This window comes from Acanthochromis polyacanthus, chromosome 21 (assembly GCF_021347895.1).
Source record: "Acanthochromis polyacanthus isolate Apoly-LR-REF ecotype Palm Island chromosome 21, KAUST_Apoly_ChrSc, whole genome shotgun sequence".
NCBI classification, from domain to species: domain Eukaryota; kingdom Metazoa; phylum Chordata; class Actinopteri; family Pomacentridae; genus Acanthochromis; species Acanthochromis polyacanthus.
Window position 1 is genome coordinate 18,423,685 of NC_067133.1, and position 23,671 is coordinate 18,447,355.

At 42.7% G+C, this 23,671-nt stretch overlaps 1 protein-coding gene across 2 annotated transcripts in view; it reads right to left on the minus strand.

The window, feature by feature from the left end:
- Nucleotides 1-324: 324 nt before the first annotated feature.
- Nucleotides 325-23,671, minus strand: part of olfm2a (olfactomedin 2a) — a 56,241-nt gene continuing 32,894 nt past the window's right edge. Inside the window, exons 1-6 of one of the 2 annotated variants that reach the window (XM_022214653.2) lie at nucleotides 22,229-22,709; nucleotides 12,035-12,184; nucleotides 6,860-7,015; nucleotides 4,896-5,115; nucleotides 2,970-3,076; nucleotides 325-1,280 (exon numbers count right to left, since the gene is read on the minus strand). In XM_022214653.2, coding sequence (XP_022070345.1) covers nucleotides 606-1,280; nucleotides 2,970-3,076; nucleotides 4,896-5,115; nucleotides 6,860-7,015; nucleotides 12,035-12,184; nucleotides 22,229-22,372 — 1,452 coding nt within the window. In that variant the 5' untranslated portion in view covers nucleotides 22,373-22,709 and the 3' untranslated portion in view covers nucleotides 325-605. Of the gene's footprint in view, nucleotides 1,281-2,969; nucleotides 3,077-4,895; nucleotides 5,116-6,859; nucleotides 7,016-12,034; nucleotides 12,185-22,228; nucleotides 22,710-23,671 lie in introns of those variants that run through there. The other variant, XM_051941240.1, reaches the window with a different exon arrangement.

Sequence of the window (23,671 nt, forward strand, 5' to 3'; positions counted from 1 at the left end):
TCTGTGTGGAGATGTGTGCTTTCTGCAGATGTGTTGGCTTCCACACGCGGTTCAAAACCATGCATGGTCGGTTAATTCTAAACTGACAAGGTGTGACTGTGAGCATTTGTGGTTGTCTGTCTTTGATGGACTGGGAACTTGTCCAAGATGAACCAATGTGAGCTGTGAAAGGCTCCAACTACTCACAATGCTTCACAGGATAAAGCAGGTGTAACTAATGGATGTATGGAAATTTAAAGCCATTTTTTTTGCACAGCATCTTTACACAAAGCTGTTCACTATTCCTAAATTTTGAAATGCGGGCAACAATGAATTACAAAGTCATAAATGGTAAAGAGGATATTTATTTCTCATCACAAATAAAAAGAACCATGCTTACTCATCACAGAAGGAAAAAAAAAAAAAGAAGCGCTCAGTCTTTACCGACGCTAATGTCGGCGTGTTTTTTGAGAATGTGAATAATAGCACTCTATGAAGATTGAAATTCTTTAAAAAAGTCTATACCCATACATTGAAGCCCCCAACCTGTGCCTACCTCCACCCAGTTCCTTTGTCCCTCCCCGAACAATGATCACAGCATTATTTGAGTAGTTCAGTCTGAGCCCTCAGTCCCCAGAAGTCTTAATAACCTGGAAGAGTGTGACATTGTAGAGCACCTGGTGTCCGTTGTTCCAAGTATACAGGACCCTCTCTCTGGGGTTATAGTCCATCATGGAGATGTGGGAGTATTGATTGTGGAAGGGGATGTCTGTGTACTCATAGCTCGATGTGTTGGTGTAGTAGGCAAAGTAGATCTTGGCACCAGCCAGGTGGGAGTTGGTAACGTACAGCGTGCCGCAGATCATAAAAGACTCTCCGGCGCTTCGCTTGGGGAAGCCTGTATCCCAAGTCTGCAGCACCTCCAGACTCTGGGGCTCCAGGCGACTGATGACAATGTTCCCAGCATTGGGGATGGTGGTGTAAACAGCCCAAAGGCCATTCTCATCCGCCATCAGGTCGATGTCAGAGGAGCCACCCCAGGAGTAGGGAAAGGTGTTGTTGTAGCCGGCTCCACTCAGGCTGCGCTGCACCAGCACACTTCGAGAACGAAAGTGGTACTTGATGATGATGTTGCTCTGGTACTTGTTGTAGTACAGCGAGCCATTGTAGACCACGTGGCCTGTGCCGGCCCAGGGGTGTGGCAACAAGTGCTGCACAAAGTTCTGGCCTTTCATGAAGTCGTTCATCGTACGGTACTCCAGGACACGCCTCCCCTTGAAGTAGCCATCCATAGACCACACCTGTGGAAAAAAGAGAGATTGATCCCATTGGAAAGACAGCGCAAACTAAAGGAGCTTATGAAAAATTCTAAAGGTTACAGGAGAATGTTGTTGTGTTACGCCTGACATACTTCACTGCAAGAACATTGTAAGTGATGTTTCATTACTGCTGTTGGCAATGCCCTGAGCAAAATAAGAATGCGTGCGTGGCAAATCTGCACCTGTTTGAGTGCGAGTGCGTGCCTTAACACAGTTGTGCATACTTAAATGTGTGCTCTGAAATATTGATCTCTCCTGTATGTGGGAGTGAAGATGTTGCCTGCGTTGTGCAGTCAACCACTGCTTGTGCTCCCTGCCCTTTCCAGTCCACATTTACAGAAAATCAATCCATTTAGCAACTCTATCTTTTTCCTCAAGCGCTCTCAGCGGATCTCTGCACTGACATGGCCCCTCTCTGGCTGCATCTCCAACTCCTTCACTCAGTGCTTCTGCTGAGGCACAGTTCAGCTTTTAATTGATTCAATTAAACTGCAGTTGGCTTGGATATTTGTTTTGTCCTTAACATATCAAGGAAAGCTTTGCTAAGCAGTAGCTCTAGTCCATTCTTCTTTTAATTTTGTCCCAGTTTTTCCTCCATCTGACGTGGAGAATAAGCAGTTTTGGGAGGAAGGAGAGGTGGAGTATGGGAGGAGTCGGGGGTGGCGAAGTACACTAGCTGAATTATGGAAGAAGAGAGATTATGGAGCATTAAGCATTGTTTCTCCTATGCTTGCTAAATGAGTCCCTGGAGCTGAGCAGGATGCAGGAGCTCTCGTACTTTTAGACCAAGTTTCTGCCTCTCGTCTGTTTGGCTCCTGAGCGACAATGGCATTTCTCAAATGTGATTATGATGATTGCTGCGGATGTTGATGTGGCATTGTTGATGTATTTGGCTATTAATACAACGAGAGGCTGATCTAAAGAGTCTAATATGATCTCAGCGAGTCAGGTGATTAAAGACAAAGATCAGGCCGTTCAATCACGGAAATTGACCTTTTCTGACCGCAATATCTGTTTAGCCTGTTATGACTCATTGTAGAGATGAAAAAGGCCAACCTCATCTCTCCTCTTAAGCTTCATCAGTTCCCATCAGTTCTCCCCAACAGATGGCTAATAATCCACTCTACTTTCCCATTTCCCTCACTCACCATACCCCATAATGCTCCTTGTTTTCCTTCTCTCTTAAGTCATTTTCTTCCTGTTTTTTGCCCAATACGAGCCCGTCATCTCCAACCAGCTGAAGCCATTACTATATCATCTGAGTCCAGAGCATCTCTACACACTCCACATAATTACCCAGGTGATTTAGAAAACTTTAGCCCAAACAACTCATTCATTTCTCCACTGATGAAGTGATTAATCAGCTGGAGTTGTAGTGGCAAGAAGAAGACAGGGAAGAGGGAAAGAGACGCTATCCATCAGTGACTCAGCCTCGCATTCCCATTTCTCTCTCTGTCTCTTCTCCTATTCAAGAGCTCATGAGAAGTCCTACTCAGGCAAAACAGTCAATCAGTCACTGAAGTAGCATGACAGCACTGCTGTGAGGTATTTTTCTTCGCTGAGCAGCTGATAGAGTTCGGTTGACTTTGGCTGTCCTCTGTGTTTGGTTATCCTATATCCTTCCGATGTTTGTTGAACAGTAAAGGGGTTTGTACAAATTGAGAAACTCACTCTGTTGTCTGAGCTTGGTATCATGGTATCTGTCATCCAGGAGCCGAATCTTGAGCCTGAAGCACGTACTGTGATGGGATTACTGACTCCAGTGAGCTTCCCACAGCCTGGGGGTCAAAGAGGTAGAGGAGGTCAGGAGAAATGTTTGCTTATATACTCAAGAAAAACACACACACGCACACAAAAGGTAGTATTTTTATAACATGTCTAGATGAATGTATTTCTTCTGAAGTGTTTAGATTTTCACTTGTGGATATTTATGTCTTGCCTGTGACTGATTTATTCACCAGCTGATATTCAATCTATTGCATATTTAATATGTACTAGTGTATTTTGTTGCATCATCTTGTATCTTCCTTCATTTCCACTGCTATTTTACCCACTTTTGTAAGACTCTTCAGAAAAATCTATTTGATATAATATATATATATATACACACACACACACACACACACACACACACACACACACACACACACACACACACACACACACACACACACACACACACTTTTGAAAAATGTATTATATACAGTATATATACACACACTACATTTATATACACTGCCAAATGTCCCAATTTTCAAAAGAAAAACTTTTTTTTCCAAAGAAGATGGCAGACAATAAATTAATTAAAAACACAGTCTAGACATTGTTAATGTGGTAAATAAGTATTGTAGCTGGACATGGCTGATTTTTAATGGAATATATACATGGGGTACAGAGGAACATTTCCAGCACACATCACTCCTGTGTTCTAATGCTACACTGTTAAGCTAATTGTGTTGAAAGGCTAATTGATGATTGGGAAACTCTTGTGCTATTATGTTAGCACATGAATAAAAGTGTGAGTTTTCATGGAAAACATGAATTTGCATGAGTGACCTAGCCTAGCCGCGCTAGACCCAGCTCTGACGATGCAAGGGTCTAGCTACCTTCGGTAAGCCTTGAGGCTGGATGCTCCTAAAACTGGCCGACGAATCACCTTGAAGTGGAGAGTCAGAAGGCGGGCGTAACTAAGTGACGACAGAGGCACGACGATTCTGACAGAAACAACCGGAAACAACTAGCCTAGCCGCGCTAGACAACCCACGGCAACGAATTTAATTCTCTGCCAGGGTCGACAACAAAAACGACAACAGTCGTTGAGCTCCATTTAGCACCGACTCTGAATAATCTTTCTGTTAACATGTCTTTAATATACTTGAGCTTCACCCATTGACTGTATAAATAAGGCTTCACCAAACTCCCGCATCCTCTGATTTCCGGCGCTCTAGGAACTATGTCAGCCTATTCGTTGCACTGATTGGTTATATACCTACCCAATTGCTGCAGAGTGATTTGAAAGACAACCTTTTAGCCCGCCTCCCTCCCTGCCGAGGGTAACTAGACCCTTGCGTCGTAAGAGCTGGGTCGAGTGCGGCTAGGCTATGAGTGACCCCAAACTTTTGAATGGGTGTGTATATATATCTATAGTAAGTATTATTTCAACTTGTCTCTTTGAGTGAAGTTTAAACCCAACCAATGTAAGACGACACTGAAACACTGAGCTACAGGCTAAACTCTGTGTAGTCTTTCTTATGTTTGTGTAGTCTTTCTTATGTTAAGTCATCTGACTATATATGTGGGGTTTTGTAAAATCATCAGTTTAAGCTGACCCAGTACATGAGAACACGATCAATTATGCACTTGGTCTTTCTAGGCCAATCTTCAATTTATGTAGATAATTCAAGCTCTGAGTAAAGTGGAAGTTTTGACAATGTGCAACAGATCTTGACCACTGGTAACGGCAATTTAATCACTAATTCCATTTTGCACAGCTTTTGCCAACCCTCTAATTTCTGAAAGGCTTAAATCATATCTGATAATAGAGTTCAAACTAAGCAACAACAACCACACAGCCACTGATCCATATATATTGTATACCTAGTTTCTGCATGCAGGAGTGGAGCCTGGTCTCCAGTAGCAGGACTCTCTGGCGTAGCTCCTCATAATCGTAGGCCCCCATCTCCTCTTGGATGGCCATAAGCACCAAGGACAGATTCCTCACCTCCTCCCGAAGACGCATGATCATCTTGGCATCAGCCTTGTACTGTTCCAGCACTGGCAGCAGGGGGAGCAGCTGGGTCACCTTGTCTTTCAACTCCTGAGATAGTTATCACAGAGACACAGGGGTGATGAAGATTAAACCCCAGGGGAAGGGCGAGGACAGGGGATGAGGTGCTAGGCAGCATAGATAATGCACAGATGAACTAGCCCTTCAATCTTCTACAGTTTCTAGTCTGCAGCTTTTGCCTCAGTCAGGTGCTTGTGTCAGTCTTTTTGCTTTTTGCGAAGAGTGGTGCAGGTTCATTTGTTCAACCCCATTAGCACCTCACTGCTAATGAGGTTTTACAAGTGTAATCCTGACATTCTGAGTGCACACGTCTCTTTCCTTTTAACTACTTTGCACATCACAAAGTCTCCTAATATTTATGCACTCTACCAATAAACAGCCTCTTGTGATTTTCCTATGTTCTGTTTGTTTTGTCATTGTGATGATCAAACTTCCACCCACTTGTTTTTGAGTGTAGTCCAGTCTTTGTATTATCTGTGAAGACAGATACATTTCCATTTTCATCTCCTTGTATGGACAGAGAAGCCACTTAATTAAGACATTACTTTTGATTTAGCCAAACGTCTGTTTGCTGCCATCTATTTTAGGTGATTAAATTTCACCCACAGCATGGAGCATGCACTGCTAGTTGCTAGGACTGTGACTCATTATGGGTTTAGAAGTGAAAAGAACAATGTGTCTTTAGGTAGGAGTGCAGAAAGCAGCAGGGGAACTGTGCTGCCTCCATGGAAGGCGGAGGGCTCAAGAGAGGAATAGGTGTATCAATAAAGTGTGGCCGCCACAGGAGGGGCTGTTTCCTCCTTGTTAAGGTTTATCGTAAATCTGGTGATGGAGCAGCTCTCAGGCCTGTGGCGCCACATCATAAATCTCATTTTCACTTTTTCATGCCGCGAAAATTCGCTCTCGTTAATCTCCCACGCTCTGCCATCGGCAACTTTAAGCTGCACGCATTCATCAGCCAACCTGCACTGGTCAAATCCTGCCTCCTTTTTTTTTTTTTTTTTTTAAATGAAGTTTTTCTCTTTGTTAGATGGCATATTTGCATTCTGAGAAACACAGACGTATAATACTTTGCATTCTGCATATTTTAGTCATCTCAGGCTTTACTGATAAATTGGCTAATTTCGCAAACATCTTCATTACCTTCATCGGAATAGCTTTCATGAAACACACTGTAAGCAAAACACAGCCATTCATGCTTGTCCCGGTGCTGAGGTATGGTCTTAGCGGCAAAGCATACTTAGCATTTATCAGGGCATCTTTTAATCAAACCATTTTATGGTCCATCTAATATCTGTAAGAGTGTGAGAAATGTGGAGAAAACCTGGGCAGGACAGCCTGCTGACAGGAAGACAAAAAGGCCCACTGATAATGACAGCTAAGCCTTAGCTTGTAGAGAGATAAGGTAAAGATAAATGTGAATATATGTGCCTATTATCTACAAGCAGACACCAGAATGTTAAGTATATAGAGAAGGAAGAGAGAAAGACAGACGGGGGAAAAAAAACTCCCTTCTTCTAGTAATAATTCAGGACCATGTGAATTTATTCAGATTTCCTCTGTGCCTGTGACTCAACAGCACCGACATAGATTGAATTTGTGTACCTATGTTTATGCTGTAGTCTATCGAGAGTCCTGCAAAATTTTATTGTCTGTGAAGAGTGAAAGAGATTGCAGTGCATCTAGCAAAGTTTGGCCACATCAATAGAATCTGCATTCACTTGACAATAATAAACACACACCACTCTACAGGAGGTGACAGAGTGCCAATTACCTGAAAGCCCTTTGGATTGAGGCTGCGGGGATTGTCAGAAGCCACCTTCAGCTTTCCGTCCACCACCTTCATTAGACTCTCAGTGTTCCTCACATACTGTAGATCTCTGTATGTTCGCAGGTCCAGCACCTCCATTGACTGGCTGATGTTCTGAACCTGTGGTGTGCAGACAGACAACACAGCAACTTAATATGTTAATGTTAAATCTGAAAGGATCAGGTTTTTTTTTTTTCTCAGTTTATATCCAGAATATGCATTAATCACTTATTTGGAACCCATTCAGTATTCCTTTACAATCATTACTATGCAGTTTAAATGACAATCCATTGGTCAAATCCTCAGTCTGGGCCTTTCATACTCTGTGTGAATATTCCAGACAAAAAACCCCTCTGTGCCCATTGTCGGGGATGCATCAGTCTGTAGATTTGCCCTTCAATAAACTCCAGACCTATTTTATGCTATGATTAGTTCTGGCAACCCAGGAATAAGTGGATATGGGGGGAAAAAAAAGATTACCCTTAAGGCATCCACTTATTGCAAATTCCTCAATGCAGTGTTCCAATTTTGCTACACTGGACTGGTTTGACTTCGTGTCAAACGTAGCCTGATATGACACTAAAAGATAATTGTGAATTTGTCCCCTATTTTTACACTGAAATATAAATTAAACGCTTTAACTCTATACCTTGTATGGTGAAATTGTAGGAGGGAAAATGAAACCCTAGCTGCAACACGTGCAGTAATTATTATCACTGTAAGGAAACTTTTGAAATCTATAGAATTAAACACTTTGAATCATTTATCGCAAACTTCAACATATATACATAATATTAAAATAACATATCAAAAAAATAAAATCCAGATGAAATGTCAAACAGAAATCTATGGATGATGTCTGGAAATGCACAGTACATTTAAAAAATTATGCAAGAAAACTAGACAGGTACCATTTAGGTGGTTAGCTGATAAAAAATGTCACAGCTATCAAAATAAGGCCAGTAAACTCACAGTAGGATTATATGATTATGACAGTGTACACAAGTTAATGGATACATAGAAAAATGTAACAGAATGAACCTCGTGGAGGAGCAAACATCCTGTTAAGTGGGTGTTTATTGAATCTCAGTTCTCCGAGGACTCAGCGTTGCACTATGTTTAATTTTTACTAAGTACTCAGCTTGTTCACTCTTTGACAGCCCACTCTGTTGCTGCATAACCGGCCTACTGCTTCATACACCCCCTCATCTCCTGCACGTTGCACCGAACTGGCCAGAAATCATTCGAACATTGACAAATGTTAGAAGGCTGTCGTACTTATAGGAGACTCACGTGTACATATGTCCGGCTACCCACACAAACAGACGCCCGCCCACACAGACATCAAAACTCTCGGCGCACAAAAGATATTTATTCATATCACTTCAGAACAAAAACAAAAACAGACCAAACTCTCAAAGGTCACGTTTTGGCATTGAGTCTGTTTTGCACCAAATGCCTGACTTGCCTCCTCTCCGACAGCCCACTCAATTACTTCGTGTCCAGCCTACAGTTTTCTACACCCAGCTCATCTCCCACATGCCTCATGAACTAGCCTGGGAATATATGGTCAGAAAATATTTTCTCCACCAATTAAAACTTGTTTGACAGCAGTGCATATGGAACAGTTGGAGGAATGTGTAAGGGTAAAATGTTCCAGCAGCCTGGAGTCTAAACAAATACAGTGTCACCATCCTCCGGGGCTGTGGTAGCAGTTGGGACCACTGTAGTAAGTGATACACAAACACTGGGCATTTCACGCTCTCCTCTGTCACAGAAGATTTTTTCCCACTCCCACCGTCCCAGATTTCCAGTCATTCCCAGGTGTGTGTGCTTCATGTCCAATGTGATGACTCACTTTGAGTAGCATCCCAAAAAAAAGTGTGTGCGCCCTCGTATCTAATTGTGTGTCATCGCAGCTCAGTCAGTCAGACAGAGAGGCCAAAAAGGGGATGAGGTGTTCAAAAATCTGCTGTCAGTGCCCTCGTACCACCGTCCTTCAGGGTCTGCTCTGCTTTAGATGTCATTTTGTCTGGCTTTATAGAGAGCTGAACAGAGGTTTTGCACAAGGCTACTTTACTTTCCCGAACAGACGGCATTTTTGACATTGTTAGCGAATCCTTGGCTTTTTCTGTCAGAGAGAGCTTTCGGGTGCATTTCGTTATGTTAACTTATTCTTCCTCGAGTCTTTTCTACTCCCATGACATGGAAATCCTTCCCTCTTGTGGAGGGTTTTCCAGTTTCTTAAATGCACCTCAAGGAGATGAGGAGTGAGGAGAAGCTTAGTGAGGAAACACCTCTCACTGGGAGGAGGTAAGATGCAAAAAGCAGTCTTTATGTCATGCTTTTCTGTCCTTGATTCCTTTATTCGGTCTTTTATTTTCAATGTGATTCATTCTCCAGCCTCTGCAGACTGTTCACTCCTACCTGCCCTGCTGTCCTACCTGTTTAATCATCCAACTTGCCTGTCTTCTCCACTCACCTGCAAACCTGTTTCCTATTCCCTCATTAGCGCTGCAGTGTATATACTGGTACGGTTCCATTTCTTTTCTGCCAAATTGTCTTTGTGCCATGTGCCTTAGCTTTCCAGCCTTGTGTTCTCTGCTCCCCTGTTTGATCCTTATCATGTCTTTGACCTTGCACATGTTACTGGAGTCTCCCTCTGCTCGCTCTGTGCTAGTTTGCCTGCTATGATTTTGTAATCTTAAACCTGCAAGTTGTAGGTGAAGCCTGGTTTTTGCTGTCAGGTTCCGTTTCTATGAATTGTGATATTTTGTGGCTCTAGTTCACAAAACAGTTAATCTATGCACTCTGGGTTCAAATGAGGATATTTTAGTGGGCATGGAACTTATATGCTCATACAAACCAGCTCTAACTTTCACTTGTGCGCAGCTCAAATAGTGCTGACCCCAGGTGTCCTCATTACTCTGGACTGCAGTCTGCATTTGACGGGAACTCTTGGCTCTAATAACTGATGTCTTACGAGTAGTGTGCAGAAACGGGAGAAAAAACACCCACACTGTATCATAAAATGCAAATCATTGGTAAATTATATATTTGTACAACTTAGAATATTCTGCTTTTTGTTGACCGAGAGAGTGTCAGAGAGATGATTTCACTCAGTGGTTCTTATTTTAAATTATGCTTTTTAACAGGTGACATGCAACAGAGTGAAGGAACACAAGCTGTGCCCTTAAAATTTTCTTCACGTAGAGCTGACAAACAAGTAACATTATGGGTCTCACAGATACAGTGGTTAGTGGTTAGCAGTGTCACCATGCAGACAGAAGATCCCTGGTTCCCGTCCATGGTCTTTCTGCGTGGAGTTTGCATGTTCTCCCTGTGCATGCGTGGGTTTTCTCTGCTTACTCCGGCTTCCTCCCACAGTCCAAAAACGGTTAATTAACTCTAAATTGAATGTAGGTGTGAATGTGAGTAGGATTGTCCAGGGTGTCCCCTGCCTAAATCAGCTGGGATAGACTCCAACCCTCCATGACCCTAATGAGGACTGAGCGGTGTATACATAATGGATGGATGTATTGGTCTGGTTTTCCCTAAGCGGTCTATTTAAGCCATATAATTGTGAGGTTGGTATACAGATCTTTTTTTGTTGTTGATTTCACGAGTGTTTTACGTCCTCACCCACCCAAACGTTGCTTCTTTCTGTCTGAAATCGATTACTGTGAAAATGCCATGAAGATCCTGCATGCAATGTTTACATTTATCATAACAGAAATTTGGCAAAAAAAAAAAAAAAAAAAAAATACATATGAGCAGCAGGAGTGCTTCAAAATAAATAAAACTATTAAACTTTCTTTGTTGATAGATAAATGGAAAGAAAATATATATTTGCAGAGAGAGAAAGTGAATGCAGTTATTTTGAATGGCTTTATCAAGTTTTGCTGTTTCTCTGCCAGGCTATTGCTTTTCTGTTATAGCCTACTTCTTTTAAGTGTGTCTGAGTGTGGATTTTGTCTGTATGAACGCGTGCTTGAAACGGCAGCAGGCAGAGACTGTCAGGGGAAAAGGCAGACTTCAATGAGAATGAATGCAGTATGTGAATTCAGGTGTCTCATTGATCCATCAGGGCCTCAGAGCCTATTCAGCATCTCAATTTACCTCCACCTCTTCTCACAAGACCACATCAATGTCTGCCCCCTCCTGCCTTAAGCTCCATGCTGCCTATCTGCTCCTAGGCTTTCACTTGCTCCATAGATCCACCCTCTCTTTTTTTCATCCACTTTTGATTGTCCTAAAAAAAAAAACAACTAAAAAAACCCACCTGTTCTATGAATGAGTGTCAGAGCTGAGAACAGTGGCTTGATGGTCCACTGAGCCATGGCCCATTAAGTAGTTGTAAGCTGCTGAACAGTGTTTATTTAATTTCGAAGTAGACAGGTGGATACAAATGACAAGACACAGGTGTAGTGCCTCCAGATCTGGAGAGTCAACAAGCAGCTGTGGATCTCTTGCAGGCAGTGGTCCGCTACCTGCTCTTTTTTCAGCCTTGGTGTGTGTCAGTTTATGCTCTACACACTAGCAGGAAATTGCGTTTGCACACACAGCCTTGTAGGCTAATAACACTTGGTTGTATGTAAATAATGCACAGATTTATTGTCTGGCTGCTGAAACGGTATAGCATGCTTTAGGAATTTGTGTGTGTACACAATATTTATGACATTAAATTTATTTCTTCATTGCACCCAGCACAAGAACGCATAAAAATATGTTAAGCCATTACTGTATGATAGAACCAAAGCTTTTTCTGTCTTCACTAATTTGCAAAACTGTTAATTTTGTTAATTTTCAACTAATGGACTTATGTTCATGAAAGAAACATTACAAGGCAAAGGTTCAGTGAATCCAATTTCATGGGTAAGTTTGGCACATTTCTCACATTAAGACAATTCATGCTTCACTCACTTTCAGGAACTCTTTTGCTCAAAAACACTTTTTCGATCGGTGTCATGTTCATCTGCATGACTGATCAACTGTGAGGTAAAGAGAGACTGTTCATTTCAGCAGCCTGCGCGTGACAGACGGCGCCAGACACGACTGCCAGTGTTGGCAGTTTGTATTTTTGTGTCTGTGTGGGTAACAGTCGTGTCTTGAAGTGAGTGTGTTATTGACAGCTGTCACCTTCTCCATGAGCTGGCGAAGCTGCCTGCTGCGTGGGTCGCGGTTACACATGTTCTGGGCTGGTGCGACCACGGTGCAGATACACTTCCCATCTGCGTCCTGTGCCGAGCTGTAGATCTGCCAGCCTTCCTCTGGGCTTGGGTAGAGAGCCTGAAGGAACACAGACACGCACACACATCTTAGATGAAGCAAAGAAAGTGGTCGTTTCTGCCTGTTGTTGTTTATGTGTGCTGCTACCAAGCAAGCTTTTTAAAATGCACGAGGAAGGGTGTACAGGATAGTTTATTCTGCCAGCATGCATCAACAGTATTCTGAGAAGTGCTCCACACTCATAAAACATTTCTAAACCAATACATTTATCTAATACTTGAAAGTGTTACAGAGAGTATTTGAAGGAAAAGAGAGTCTTTGATACATTCCATATCATGATTAGTTGTGCCCATTCTGTCATCATAAGTAGCTGCATTGCCATAATTTCTCCACTGCATTATTTTTCCTCCTTCAACTCTGTCAACATTACTCTTCCCCAAAGGCAATTAATGGTAACTGATCCCTCAAACTACTCAAAATCACTTGCAGTCTATTTTCGGTGTTAACTGGAGAGCAACAACGATAAAGAAATTGAAATCAGATTGACAGAGGTGGTATTCATGGCAGTAAAACACCAGAAGACAGATGGAGGATAGAAGAGTCATATGGAAGATAAAGGAGGGGGAGAAAACAGGAAAGGGTGCCGATTAAGATAAGACAAGAACATTTGTTGAAAATACACAACGGGATGGAAAACAGAACAGCATAGCAGAGATGGAGAAAGTGCTTGATGGATGATGAAGACAGTCAAAGACGCATGGGAAGGAAATGGGCATTTCGAAGAAAAGAGGAAGAAGGAGGGCTCTGGCCAGGGCCGTGTGAAAGCAGAGCATCTAATAAGTTTGGACACAGAAAGGAAATGGAGCTGTTGAGGATCGATAATGCAGCCCCTTACCAGTGGAGGAGGGGTGAGGCTAAAAGGACGGATGTCTCTCTCTCTCCGACTAATCCAATCAAAAGTAGTGCTGTGCGCTAGCAAGCACATGCACATGTATACTGTACACAGTTTACGCAAAGGCTTGGCCACGGCAACCCGTTCATTCACAGTGAATTCTCACACAGTCAGCATTAAAAGCAAAGCGTAATGAGAGAAGCAACAGCCATTTCAGTGATGGAATTAAAGACCCATCCACATAAGTGGAGGGAAAAGTCAGGGAATAAAATGCTGCTGCTCAGCTCTGTGCCGCTCTCCTGCTTTCCTCTGAGCGGTGCTGTGCTCTCGTCTCTCCTTGGGTCGGGGGATCAGATTAAAATGTCTTGGGGGACGGGGGGGGGGGGACGGGGGACGGGGGATGGGGACTGTGTGATTGGAGTGTAAAGTAGCAACCACCCTGCAAGCCAGTGCGCTCACTGTCACATCTTGTCACTCCTGCCAATCCCTTGACACTCCTCCCCCTCTCTCCCTCTCCAGTCCTGCTCTCACAACCTTTCCCTCTTTTTTTCCCCTCGACATCTCAGAATGAGTGTCTTACATCTGACTTACTTCAAACTAAATTGTGGCAAACAGACTCCAGCTCTTGCAGTGACTTAAATATCCTGTGCCAGCCATAACAATGACATATTATGTGCAATTACTTTTATACTTTATCTCTTTCATTATATCCAACGCATAATAAGTAGATATGTGATTTTTTTAAATGAATGCATTTAAATTTAATTAAACTAAGTAAGAAGTAATATTCTATTCATACAATATTACATACATAAGTAATATTTCTGGATGATTAAATGTTCTCCTGTCTATGTGGATGACTCACAGTTGAACGTATTGCTACTCCAGCTAAATTATCATTTTAGTATTTTCAATATTTGTGAGTCACTGTGGAGCCAGTCCCTGCAGTGACTTGTTTTTTTTTTTTTTTCATCAGTCAGCACCTTTCTTATCATTAGTCGTCCTTCTTTTAGGCAACTGAGCATCAGAAGGCTGCTAGGTGACGAGACCGGAGAGGCTAGAGTTGGAGTTAAGACAAGACAGAGGAGGCAGTCTCCACAGCAGAGCCTCCTCTGCTGTCTTGTCTCCACAACAGAGCCTCTTCCACTTTCTCTCAACTGTGTCCAACGGTCTATTTCCTACTGCCGCTGCCTGGGGGTCGAGGAGTGGGGGCTTCTTTTTCCGTTTCCACTTCCCAGTATGCATCTCACTCACTGTCAGGATTTCTGATTTGCCATAGCATCTATATGTGGGAGTGCTCATCCATGTTAAGTTTTCCTCTTGGCATGCCTGTGTATTTCTGTACATATGAGCTGATGTGCATGCAAAAATAGCACATATATGTGTAAGCATGAACATACAGCACTTAAGTGGATTCTTGTTAAGTGTTGAATAATGCATTTATTTTGACCCGCTGTAGGAAATGCAGCCACATTACTGATCCACACCCAAGAGAATTTGTTTGGAAATCCCTGCAGTTGTAATGCATGCTTACTGCAGAACTGCAATGGCTTTATAGCTATAATTCTGTGGAAGAGTAAGATAGCAGATGTGTGAGGCCACAGCAGGAAACAATGGCTTCTCATTATAGCTGATATCCCACAGTGTTAACAGGTGGAGGTTAGCTACACTAAAATTGCAGAATCCACTTAAGTTAGTCATTCTGAGGGTATGTGCAGCCTTCAATAAAATTACTTCATATCCATACATGCGGAGGTTGTCTGCCCACACACCAGATATCCACTTTTGGTGGCTCAGAAAGATTCTTACGAATGGATGCAGAAGTGTGCATCAATTTTTCATATTCCTATCAGCTTCAAAGGGAGTCACAGTTGGTGTCACACTGACTGTTTTTTTTTTTTTAAAGATATGTTGCATAGTGGGCATCAAAAAGAAATAAGTTCTAAGTTCAAAAACTAATAGTGGAGACATGTCTGCTCCATTATCATACTTTCTTCATTTTCCAACATGTTTAAACTCACGCTGTGCTCGTCGTGGGCTTCTCCCAAGCCAGCGAGCTCTCACAGCAACACATCTTCTCCTCTCTTCATTAATGTTTCATAAATGCTGGGCTGAAATTAAGAGCTTATTTGAATCAGTTCCAATTTCATTACCACCCACCTATCCATTCTGCGCTAACTTCCCCATTCTCATCGCAGTGGCAGTTCAGAGAGCAGGAGGGGAGGGGAAGAGGTAATTCTTAAATGCAAATGTGCTTTGTCCCTATATGCTTTGTGCCTCAGTTGACTGCAGAGAGATCTGTATATCAGAGCTCATAAGGAAGTGATCTCTCAGGGCGAGTATAGTAAAGGGAGATGTGTTTTGGAGCATTTGCTTATTTATGTAAATACGATTAAGTCTCCTCTCTGAAGACGAAGAATGGGTCATTGACATTAGTTCATTTAGGAAAGTCAAGCTATGCAGCGTGTCAGATATCTCATTAGTGTTGGGAAAAACAGATTTCTCAATATCTAATGTTATCCAGAATTTCGTTCAAGATACACAGGTTGAAATGGAGAATGAATAATGCTTGCATGGAGTTAGCAGTTCATGCATTGGAGTGGTAGTGATGATAACATAACCTGTGCTACCACCATCATGCTATCAGTGGCTGCTAGCTGGAGCACTTCAGGTTTGGGGGGGGGGTAATCCTCTCCTCCCAGACACAGACGGCGGTTTCAGCAGTGAGGAGGCGTTCAGTTCACTGTCCCAGAAATTCATCCAATAGATGTGAGGGATGAAATAGAATATGTAAGTGCCAGATTTGAAGCTGTCACATGGCTGCCATGCAAAAGCCCATTAAGGAAGACAGCAGCAATGAAAACAACAGGAAAGCAGAGGGCAAGAGAAATGAAAAATCAATTGGGCTTGCTTGCAAAAACGAAAATTACTCTTTAAGATTTCTGGCTGGCCCCTTTTGTACCACCCCAGGGTTCCCTCTATTCCCATGACATCACATTTGACAGCTTTGGATACATGAAGCCCAGTCATCATCTGCTGGCACGTCTTCCAACCACAACCTCACATCCTCCCAGGAGAAAAGTGATTAAAGCAGGAGCTACTGATACACTCATAGGCAGAAAGAGAAGAGTTGTGGTTTGAGAAAGGCTGACAGTGAAGAGAGAAATGGCTCTAATTTCCTCTAGCTTAGTTCAAATGCTGCCCAGTTGCAATGCTGAATGACACCTTTTAGGTGAATCCCTGCTGAGAGAGGTGAAGAAGAGATGCAATTTTTCCTCGATCTCCTGTATGCTGCAGAAAACCCCTCAGATCTGATTCTTTATATTAACTAACTTGCATATTAAGCTGTAGTTTAGGGGCAGCCATTATGAAAACTAAATAAGCAACTTGTGCCATTGCCTGAGTGATTCTCTGTGGCGCAAAGAAACTCTGAATTCTTGTGTTGTTAATGATTAACAAAGTTCAGAAGGATTATCCAATTAGACAATCGAGCCGGTGGTATCACTGTCGAGCTGCAGGATGGACTTCCTCTGGCGTTTCATTAGACCGACCCTGGAGTTGGCTGCTGTAAAGCCAGAGTTAAATGAGATCATAAATCTACAGCTCCCTACTTTATGAGCATGACAGGAAGTCTATTATAACATTCATAAGCAGCAGGCAGAAGGGGCAAACAGGCAGAAGCAGGCTCAAGTTCAGAGATGGAGAAGAAAGCTGACCACTAAACTGAGTGGAACACTACAACACTATAGAAGCTGGACAGTGTAGGAACAGCAGGAGTGAGATAAAGCTGTGTGTAGAGAAAGACAGAAGGGTTATAGGAATGAAGAATGCATTGAAGGAAGAAAGCCTGAGAGTGCAGGATAATAAAGTAAGAAGTACTACCTATATACTGTAATTTATCTCTTTCCTCCATGTCCATCCTGCAGTGCCAGGATGGCTTTATTTATCCAAGTTCTGCTCCCCCCCCCCCCCCCGTACAACGATATTTTATGCCAGGCATTAACTTCTCTCAATACTCGTCCCTGAAAATGTAGAAGCATCTGTTTCTGCTGCACAGATTTCCATCTAAATTACGGCCAAACAATCAGATCTCATTTTTCAAGTTTGGTGGTTATTGCTGTAATTGACCGCATACAGATAAACATGCAAATACACTCCCCCACTCTTCAGATGAACAATCAGTCTGTCCTCAATGCACCAGCCAGCTGCTGGCCTTTAAAACAAAACTCAATGAAAATTCCCAGTGAAGTCTTTGGCCTCTTCCGCTCCCAAGGAAAACCGATTACCACAATCAGCACAGCGTGGTTGCCAGTCAATAATATGACTCATAAACTCATCATGCCCCTCTCCCTGCTGCCTCCTTTTGCCTCCCTGCTGCCTCGCGCTATCTCCCACTCCATCACTCCCATGACTGCCACCCCTCTGAGTGGTGTCCTGCTCACTTTCCATCTGCACCTGACTTATTCCAATCCGGATCACGCTTGGATGACAGCGGGGGTGGGCAGATGCATCAAGTGTGCCTTTTAAAGTGGGGGGCTTAGTTTGAGAACTCTCGGCGAAGTGAGAGAAAATGACCCTCGCCGGCGTTCAGCACTCACAAGTGAGCAGCTACAATTTTATTCTTTTTGGAGAAGACTGCTAGCGCCATGCCAGGTGCCCCGGTGAAAAGCATTTGGCATCCATTCTGCTGTTTCATGGGTACAAGATAGCTCTATCACGTCTGCTGCCGAACAGAGGAGGGAGGCTGGAGAGTGCCAGGGTGGCTTGTGTGAAAGAATGCTGTATAAACTGTTATGCCACAGTTAGTGCTTCTCGGGTGGAAATATGAATTAAAGAATTGTGTGAATTGTGAGATCATCCAATTGCTTTTGAGTGAAGGATGAAGCAATGCTTTTGACTTCAAATGAAATATTTCAAAAGTCTAATCCCCTAGACCGATCAATACTGCTTTGTACACAGGCTATCACATAATTAGTTAATGTATCAAAGGAATTTCAAATTAAATCATATAGATCGGCTTTTCAGTGCGCTTCAGGCTCTGCACACCAATTCGCATTGACCAGGCACAAGAGGACACCTGTCAGAGTCTGAACTCAAATAAATTAAGCTTGAAAGCAGCACAATAAACATTAAAGCAAAGTGTGCAAATAAAAATGTGCAGCAGTGCTTAATCTTTTATCCATAGCCAAGAATCAATCTTTACAATCCGCTTTATTGGACGACACAGTGGATGCGATAAAGTTTACAGTCCCACATCCTGATGGACAGAGGCGAGGTGACCTCAATCAGATTCTGAGTCCCGGCTCATTGTACGCTGCCATTTGTTGTTCCGTGCTCCCCTTTTGATGGTGAGAATATTATATTCACTCTTCTGCCTCACAGCTTTCTTATTTTAGATATCAAAGGGAGCATCACCAAACGCATACATACACACACAGACACCCTGCTGCTCTGTCTTTCAATGCATTATTATGGAGCTACAACTCCAGTATGTTTGTGATTTATGTACCCCCGTCATGCATGTTCATTTAAAAAATTAAATATAATGCAGACATAATGATTGATTTAATGATGTCAAGCGCTGGCTTAATGATTGACATTATTACAGCAAAGCAGACATTTTCTGTTTCAACAGATTTTCTACTTTATGTAAGAATACAGCAATTCTAGGACAAGCCCTATTTTTATTACATATCTTGCCAGTGAAACTTGCTTGCATGGAGGATGTCTGCTTTTACTTTTATACTTATGACTCACAGCTTAAGTTCTCACTCTCATTTTGTTTGTAGACTGAGTGTAATAATACTAAAATAAACAAAAGATATTGTGCAACGGATGGCTCAGAATTCCTTCCAGCTAAAAATTTAAATTACAATTGTTATTTTTGGTGACAAACATTTCGCAAAGCAAATTTGGCAGCAACTCTTTTCTTACAGTCCATCTCCAGTAACTGATTAAACCCTTAAAAACTCCCAGTATCAAAATTACATATTTGGATTATTTTTTCCTGTGAAAGCAATCCCCTCATGCCTTAGATGTAACTCCACACCTCTCGCTTCATCCGCCCCCTCCCTGCTCACCAGCTCACCTACGACTCTGCCCAAACACTGTAAAACTGCTCTACGCTACACAATGGCAAGCTGTAATATTTGAGGCATATATGCTCGAGCCAGAAACTAATTTTGAAAAAGATGATACACAAAGCTCCAGCTTGCAAGTTCACAGAAATGGTTCCTGCGGTTTGTTACTTATGGAATGCATAAAGCCTAAATGCTGCTGTTCCAAGGTGGAAATCCTCCACCATGGGGCGGACTGCCTATTCCACCCATGATATGCCAGCTTACATGTAAAAAAACACACACTAGATGGATATGTTAACAGGGTAAAGAACTTAATTTTCACTGGAGGGGGTCTTTAAACTTGTGTTCAAGATTTAAAGTGCACTCTTTGAGAGTGATTCCAGCTCTGAACATCACGTTGCTTCTTCCACTTGAGAGACATCACTAAAATCTGACCCAGTCTGTCTCCCTGTCATGCAGACAGAGTTATTCACACTCTTGTAATGCCCTACACATAAGACTTATCTGTTTGAAATGTGCTTCACAGTCTTCTATGGGTCATTTGAGAGCTTTTATCTGCAGCCTCGAGACTGGATACTTAAAAAAAAAAAGATTTATGCCTTCATATCTCATTGATTAAAACTTTATAACTATCTGCAAGACAAACAGCAAATTTATGTTTTTCATATATATATCAATTATAGTTGCTGTATGTTCACTCAGCACTTTGTAAACGCATTTTTTGAAATGTGTTATACAATCATTTTTTACAGATTAATAAAGATTTTTTATGATACGAGCATAAATAAAGCAATTTTATGTGTACAGCTCGGCAGGTCCATAGCTTATCTTGGCTTGACCAAACTGTATAGTTGCACTAGCTCCATGTAAGTGTTTCAGGGTCTCTACGCTCATTAAGGAACATGGTTTTGCACTATCCAGATGTGTACACAGATCCAGGCAGTGTTGTACTCGGCGCCATCGCAGAAAGGCGTGTATAAACTCAGTCATCTGTGTTCTTGGATCAGCTGGTTAGAAGACGGGCATTGAAAACAAGTGAAGCAGATTTGGGGGAAAATAGCTCAGAGCTGGGAGACTATGGACTGCAGCATGCACGGGTGCGAGGGTGGGGAGCAGCCATGCAACCGCCACTGGCACGCTAGCACCGGAGTGTCACAAGGCCATAGCTAGATCGCTTTTGATTCGAGCTCTAAACAATTTGTGAGTCATGACTGCTTCTAAGATCATCACGGGCAAACGTCTCATTAATAGCGATGGGATTCTGAGGCGAGGTTTTACATTAAAGTTTTATCCACTGCCATTGTTTATTAGGGGAGATTATTCCTGTCTCAGAGCAAAGACATTTCCCCTCACAACAGGCTGTTATACTGTAATAATTCCTGGCACCATCAAACTGGCTCATCAGTATTGATGAAACTTTGATGAAACGAACTTGAATAGCAGCATTTTCCCTCCATTGGTTGTGAATGAGGGTCGCCTCCAAGAAAATATCCACTCATGATTATGTATAATATTTTATTGTATCCAGGCTTTTGAAATGCTAATGATAAAGCTTGAAGTCATGAGCCTTGATTAGAATGAGCTGACTGAAAAGAAACATGGTGACACTTTTTTTTATTTCCCTTGACCCTAAGCAGGATAAGTGGGTATAGAAAATAAATGGATGGTTATCTAGGCCGTGCCCTCCAGGGAAACGAGTATTTGATAGGATTATAGAGCTTAATGTTGTAAATAACCCAATCATGGCTGATAATTCGACACGACTGATGATTTTACTTTGATGTTGTACACAAAATCACCTGCTGACATATGTACAAGCCGTAGAAAAGATAAACAGTTTGGAGCAAAATATGTTTAGCTAAGTGCCTGACATTTTCACAAAGATAACCCAGTGCTAAGATGTATTTTCCTTTAGAGAAAATGTCCCAACCTGACACTTCACTGCAATATTAAGGAGACATAAAGTTGTGGGTTCCTGTTTCAACAAAGCATTATAAATGATAAAGTCTTTTATGCACAGATGGACCTTCACTCCTGAGACAAGAATGCCATACTCAGATTATATATATCTGAACAAATAAACATACGCGTGCACAAACATGCGCATGTACACACACACACACACACATATACACACATCCAGATGGCCGTACACCTCTTGGGACTTTCAATTTTATTCTGTCATTTCAACAGACCCGGACATTTGCTTAATGGGTACGATGCCATAAAAACGCTCTCAGCATAGAGGGAAAAGCAATTATTAACCGCTGATGAGCCAAAATGTCTAATTCATTCCTCTGCTTGATATTTTTCATTGTCTTACTTCGCATTAGCACAAAGAGACAAACATGAAAAACTTCTTATGCGTGTAACAGAGAAAAATACTGCAGTTACACAAAATAAATATAATATCATAAGAAACTGAACCTAAACTGCTTTTTTTTTTTTTAGAAGGAAAGAAAGAAACTCCGTCTGCTGGTATGACCTCCCAGTATGAGGTCAGTCTTTTATTCCAGAGGAGTACAAACAGAGACAAACCGAGGAAGAGAGGAAGAAGACATACTCCAAACTGTAAAACTGTCTCAACCTCTCAGTGTTTCCTATCACCTCTGAATCTGACCACCCTGGAGGTGACTGACAGATGGGATCAGCCTGAACATCACTCAGGAAAGCTCTCTACCTCACTGGCAAAAACATATGATTTAACACAAACGTCCTCACGGTATTCTCCTCTCACCATCCCTCACAACCACAAGCCCACAATTCAACATCATTATATCTAATTTGATTCTCACACCGACGTGTGCATCATTCATGCTTGGTTGAAACATTGCTCTCTCATGCATATTTACCTCCATCACCTCTCTCTTATTAAAACAGCTCAACCCTTGTGACTTGAATCGCTCTGTCCCTCTGACATCTGTACATGACTCTCTGAAACCCCTCTGCTGTTTTTTTTCAAACATAAAAGCACATGCTAACTTAATGCAAGCGCAGTCCAATTTCTTCACTTTCTCCTGCTGCCTTCTGCTGTGTCACTCTCTTATCTCTTACATTTTCTCTTTCTGCCGTACATTCAAAACAAAAACAGTGCACACACACTTGTAAGAAAACAAATAAAGTCATACGCACACTGACAATCCTCTCTGAAGTGCCCCCTCTGGAGATGGTGGTCCCGTTGAGCCCCACCAGAGAAGGCAGCGTCTGAGACATCCAGTTGGTCACCATGGCCATGGTGCTGAGCACTGCCCCGATCTTTAGCATGGGAACGCTCATGTTTGCTTCCTGTGGGGCCCCGGCACGAATGGCCCTACAGCCAGCCCTACCCTGCCCTACCCTAGACCTCGGCTCCAGTCAACCTCACTGTGCTCCAGACAGCCTCGGCAGGGACCCAGCCACTCAGCTTCTGCCTCAGCCTGAGCAGCAGCAGAGCCCCCAGAGCTGGTAAAGCTCAGTCACCAGACTCACACACCACTGGCTCAGTCAAGTGACGGGCAGAGACCGGTTAGAGGAGAGCAGCTCACATCCAAAAGCATCACACTGGAGCCTTCCCTCTCAGAGTGACTACCTCAGCTTCACCCCCTCCCTCTCTCTCTCTCCCTCTCTCTCTCTCTCCCTCTCTCTCCTTCCACCTCTCTCACTTCCACGCTCTCCCCTTATGTCTCTCCCTCTCCCCCCCCCTCTCTTCCTCAAGATGCAGAGCTGCGCATTGGCTCCTCTCTGTCTCATCCCCTCCCAATCAGCCTCTGCTCTGTTCTTGCCAGCCCTGTTTTGCATGCATGTATCCATTCTTTTCCTTTCCTCTCTCTTTCTCTGACATTTGGCTGCTCTTTTATGACTCACATCTTGGTGCGTGTGCGCGCACACTCGTTTCTCAGGCAAGGAGATCTGAGAGAGACGGATTTCAGACGGCTGATCTGTGCTCTATGTTATGTGACATGCAAGTGCCCAGGGCGCCTGAGTGCCATTCTAGGCGCAGAAGACTGACCTGCAATTTCATCACTCTGTGTGTGCTGAGCTGACGACTGAGGACATGGAGGGGATAGATTAAAGGTTGGCCAGGTGGATGTGTGCAGGTGGTTCGGCAAGGTATTAACGTGGGAGAGATCCAGGTGCTCCTGCCCACTGCTGCTTCGACAGCTCATCTGTCATTCTGCGACTTGACAGATCCCAAATCAGCCTGTAGCTGAGCTTTTACAGTATCTTACCTGCGACACTCTTCCTGAGCTATAACCATATCGTCATATTCAGCTGCAGTGTCTTCTTAACACTCACTGTGTAAAATTATACCGACAATCTTGAGAACATGAGTGTAAATGTGAATGAAGAATGATTTGACATAAATGTAGGAATCATGATTTGTGAAGTATTATAGCTTTCAATCCACTTTGGATATAAAACTCACAAAGAAAGCTTTGGATTTATGATGCCTTTCTTGAATAAGAGAGGTTACGTGTTACTTTTCTAGTGATATGATTCTACCATTTGTGCTGCTGTAATCCAGCAGGTTTCAGCTTTCAACACAATCACAGCAGGTAAGCCAGTGTCAGATATCACACAAACAGCCTCGCCTGC